Raw genomic sequence first — 4,647 nt, forward strand, 5'->3', positions numbered from 1 at the left:
GAGTTTTTAGCAAAAGTTTTGTGCAGATTGAGCGGCAGTACAGGAACTTTTCCTCAAGTCTTTTCACAAAATGATTAACGGTGATTGGCGACAGACGTGGCTGTGGCTCAGTGGGTGGTGCTGTTGTCCTTCACCCGTGGTGATGTGGGATTGAATCCAGACTCGTTGGGGTGTATGTCACTCAGAGGAAGATGGCAACCCTGTAGTGAGACGCACCTGGAGTGGTCGTCACTACAGAGAGTGCACACATGTCAAACTCAGGCCCGGGGGTTCAAATCTGGCCCGCAGTGTAATTATATTTGGCCCACAAGATCATATCAGATGTGTACTAGAGTTGGCCCAGCATTATATAGGCACTATATGAAAACAATCTGCATTACAGATCTGGAGAGAAGGGAAAAGATGAACAATTGCAGTGAATTATTTAATAAATATTGAGTTTGGCCCAGTGTGAATTTGAGTTTGACACACCTGATATACGGAATGAAACAGGAAGTGTTGATCAGGCTGACTCTTTTACTTCCTATATCTTACGCACAAAAACCCTGCTACTTCAAAATCCTTGTTAAGGTTTTATTTTAATGTATTTAATTTCCATGTGATCTTCTTCCCCACAGGCAACTACAAGAACCACAAGCTGACACACAGCGGAGAGAAGCAGTTCAAGTGTTCCATCTGCAGCAAGGCGTTCCACCAGGTGTACAACCTCACCTTCCACATGCACACGCACAACGACAAGAAGCCCTTCACCTGCCCCACCTGTGGGAAAGGCTTCTGCAGGAACTTTGACCTGAAGAAACACGTGAGGAAGCTGCACGACCCGGCCAGCCCCCAGTCCCCGCTGCAGACCTGAGAGACTCTGGACTCAGAACCCCGCGTCCTTCCACCTCTCAGCCAAAAAACTGAATAAAGAAAAAAGAGAAAAAAACGTCCGTCGACAGGTCAGGAACTCAGCTCCGGTCCCTTCACGAACACTTCCCCTCGTCTCCCTGCTTTATTATTTCTCCCTTTAACGTATTTATTTGGAATCTGCAGTTACTTAAAGCCAGTTAACCACGTCATTAACTTTTACTTTTCTCCAAATGGAGTTTTGAAATTCCTGAATTCCTGAAACATTTCACTTCATTAACCCAGAAATACTCAGTGGATTCAGTATGAAGTTTTATTCCTTCTGGTCAATAATATTCCACCCACACGCCCTGATTTGACCCCAGACTTCAATCATTTGCCACCATGGAATTTCATAGCCTGATGATGTTCATTCTCTCAATATTAAATATGAGTTTTTATATTGAAAAATTCACCATAAATAACGAACCATTTCTCATTTCTCCTGTGAACCTGTTTCAAATGTGGACTCATTCGCTGTAAGACATTAACCAGTGATTTATTCAGTATTTCTTGTTTAATTTAACAACAAATCCGTCAGCTTGAAATCTTTTTAGAAGATGCACAAATATTTGCCTGGTTATTTCTGTCGTCTCCACACGTCAGGTGGAAAAAAACCTTTAGTTTAACAAACTGATTTTTGTTAAAGACAGATGTGTAAAAGTCACTGAAACATTTTTTTAAAATGAACTTGGATTAACCAATGATGGGCTTTTGACACAACGTTATTAAAAAACACAGGGTTTGCTTTAGATCAATTTATTACAATTTTAAAGTTCAAATCTCCCTTTTTTACATGGATTTTAAAATAATTTAGTATTTTATAATAATTGATGTTAAAAGTAAAAGTAAAGTGGTAGAAGCCACCAATGAACCAAACAGTATAGTAAATACAAACCAAATATAAATTAATATATGGCCAAAAAACAACAAAACAAAAGTTCCCTTAAAAATAATAATAATTTAAAAATGACCTTTGACCCTTGAGTCTGGTAAAATAAATTATTTTGTCAATATAACGTGCAGTTTCCATAATCTCACATGACACTTAATAAGTCAACGTTTGTCCTCACATCTTGACCCCAGACTTCATCCTGATCTTGAACTTGACCTTTTCAACAAGAAGATGGGAAAAAAAGAGAAAAAAAAAGGGAAGGGCGGGGGGGCACTTTACATCCTAATCCCTTGAGTCCCTCACGGCCTGACCTGACCTGACCTTTCACCCCTGACTGCATAACCCTCTCACCCACTCCTGACCTGGACCCTGACTGAAGAGGACTTGTGTTTGTCTGTGTTGAGACAGACAGGGACGTGTTTTAGTGGAAGAACTTGAACTTTCCCTCCAAACGCCACTGATTCCTGCTCAATGTATTACAACGGTGACTCACCGTGAGGCCGTTCGTTGTCAGTGGTTGCTTTTTTTTTTTTTTTGCATCTCAGGACATGGGACTCAATTTTGGGACCAGACTTTGAAGGAGGCGGAAACCCGTGGGACGGCTCCGACTTCATGGACAGTCACAGGATTTATCGTCAAATCAATCGTTTTAAACAAACAAAGAAAACCCACATGGTCCAATCGTCCTGTTGCTGTTTTCCAGAAACTATTAAAAACACAGCAGTGAGGAACACGGTTGCCCTGAGTCACATGTGTCTTCCTTACTGTGAACACACTCTGATTCCACACACCCTGATGAAAGACCATCGAAAAATCTTGTCACAGTCAAACCAGAGTCAAACTAATTAAATCAATCAGTATCAGTCTGTGACAGGTGTCATATCATCGTTGACCACATGGCTCTGATTAGTGTTGTTCCTTAACCAATTTAAAAAAACTGGGTTAAAGATCATGTATAAGAAGTGGACGTTGTAACTCTGTGTTGGAATGTGGAAACATGAGGCCACTTTTGAATCGAGGGTCAACGATCTGTGGTGGGAGGTCATACAAATGTGAATTTAAAATCACTCCAAAGGTCACCCCTTGTGAACAGAGCAGATTTCACGCTGCCCCCGACCCACACCTCCAAAAATTGAAATACTATTGAGAACCTGATAATGATGTATATTTTTATTTGTACAAACCACTGTATGAGTTGCTGCCACCTAGTGACTGGAGGCTTGTTATCATTCAAGCATTACAGCAGTGGTACACTTATGTCCAGTGATATGTCGTGCCATATACCATTGGACCATTGGAAGCCCCTCACCGTGCCCCTCAGGGGCACCCGCCCCACTATTTGAGAAGTACTGCATTGAACCATTCCAGCTCCAACAGCGTCAACAACATAATTGTACCAAACGTGGCCACTTGTTACTGTCGCTGTGATAATAATGGAAGACAGAGCAGCTGAACCGTGGAGCTGGGATCTGATTGGATTTCACATTCTTTTTGTGATTCATTAATTTATGATGCATTTAAAACAAGTGTGTGTGTGTGTGTCGGCGTGTGTGTGTTTTTGCGTCACTACTAGCAAACTGTCCAGTGTGAACCCCAGTCTTGTCTGTTGACATTTGTTCAAAGTGCCCTGCACTCTTGTTGGTTAATTGGTTACTGAACTGCTGGCAAAAATTGGTACTGCACCCAAAACATTGCATATGCTTCAAAAGACTGAGGTTGTCCATCCTTTACATACAATCCATGTATATTATTATCATTATTATTGTTATCAATAATAACAATTATTATTGTTATAAATAATAATCGTGTTAATAACAACAATATTATTAAAACATCCAACACACCCTGTCATACATGTCCATTTCCTACATATGGTTTGGGTAAGAAACACAATACAGTTATGACCATTTGATGTCATTTTTTCTAAACATGTTGGTGATGAACTTGTATGAAGTATTTACATCTGTTTTCAGATGGTAGGTTCAATGACACATTAATACTGTAACACCATACTATTGGAGGTGGGATTGACAACAAGGGAATCTAATAACAGCTTTGATTACTGTATACTGTCGTCTGTATTCTGGTTGCTTGCAAACCTGTCCATTAATCATGGCCTCCATGACAATGTAAAACAAAGAAAACTAGTCATCATTCATATGTTGGACCTCCATTTCTTGCCTGAAATGATAGATCAGTAATTGAATCTGGTCAGGTTGACCTCCATTTCTTGCCTGAAATGATAGGAGATCAGTAATTGAATCTGGTCAGGTCTGGCTGCACAGCTAGTTGTGTTTTATTCAATCTTTCGGTTGTGCTGTAGGAGTGTTTATTGTATTTATTTTCCTTTGTTTTTATGTCAAAACATGAAAGACAAACACTGAACAGAAAACTGTGGTAAAAAAAGAGAAATGTCTCATCGTGTTGTTTTCACTGGTCGGCTCCTGCTGCTAATGCCAACAAAGCAACCAATCACATTTGTGAAACACATTTCTGAAGTATTTCATTGTAAATATTATTAAAACAGCAAAAGGTCAATTTATCCCAAATGACAATTTAAGACAATAAAAGTACTTTTATAAATAAACAGATGATCTATCTTTGAAGAGTTTCATCGAATATATCAGATTCATCAAAAGCCCCCAAAGGCCCATAATTCATTGCTACAGGGAGGTTTAATATCATACATACAGCACGTGATGTTGTCTTTTGTTTGATAATTGATACACACCACAACCATCAAATTCAAACTCGGTGGTAATTTGTTCTAGAACTTTTAAAGCTATTTTCCCCCTGTTTTTCTTTGGTATCAAATGTTCTTTGCATCGTTTGAGTTGCACTGCTGCCACCAACTGGTAGACAAT

At 39.6% G+C, this 4,647-nt stretch overlaps 1 protein-coding gene and 1 long non-coding RNA gene across 2 annotated transcripts in view; one reads left to right on the top strand and one right to left on the bottom strand.

Moving 5' to 3' along the window:
• Nucleotides 1-896, top strand: part of fezf1 (FEZ family zinc finger 1) — a 5,127-nt gene extending 4,231 nt beyond the window's left edge. Inside the window, exon 4 of the mRNA XM_008311615.3 lies at nucleotides 618-896. Within this exon, the coding sequence (XP_008309837.1) occupies nucleotides 618-853 (236 nt within the window). The 3' untranslated portion in view covers nucleotides 854-896. The remainder of the gene's footprint in view (nucleotides 1-617) is intronic.
• Nucleotides 897-2,304: 1,408 nt separating this feature from the next.
• On the bottom strand, nucleotides 2,305-4,600 carry LOC112487140 (uncharacterized). Its single transcript, XR_003049949.1, has 2 exons — nucleotides 4,005-4,600; nucleotides 2,305-3,951 (listed from the first exon to the last, which is right to left on the bottom strand). It is a non-coding gene; the product is annotated as an uncharacterized LOC112487140 (long non-coding RNA).
• Between the last annotated feature and the right edge of the window lie 47 nt (nucleotides 4,601-4,647).

This window comes from Cynoglossus semilaevis, chromosome 6 (genome assembly GCF_000523025.1).
Source record: "Cynoglossus semilaevis isolate Cse_v1.0 chromosome 6, Cse_v1.0, whole genome shotgun sequence".
Classification (NCBI taxonomy): domain Eukaryota; kingdom Metazoa; phylum Chordata; class Actinopteri; order Pleuronectiformes; family Cynoglossidae; genus Cynoglossus; species Cynoglossus semilaevis.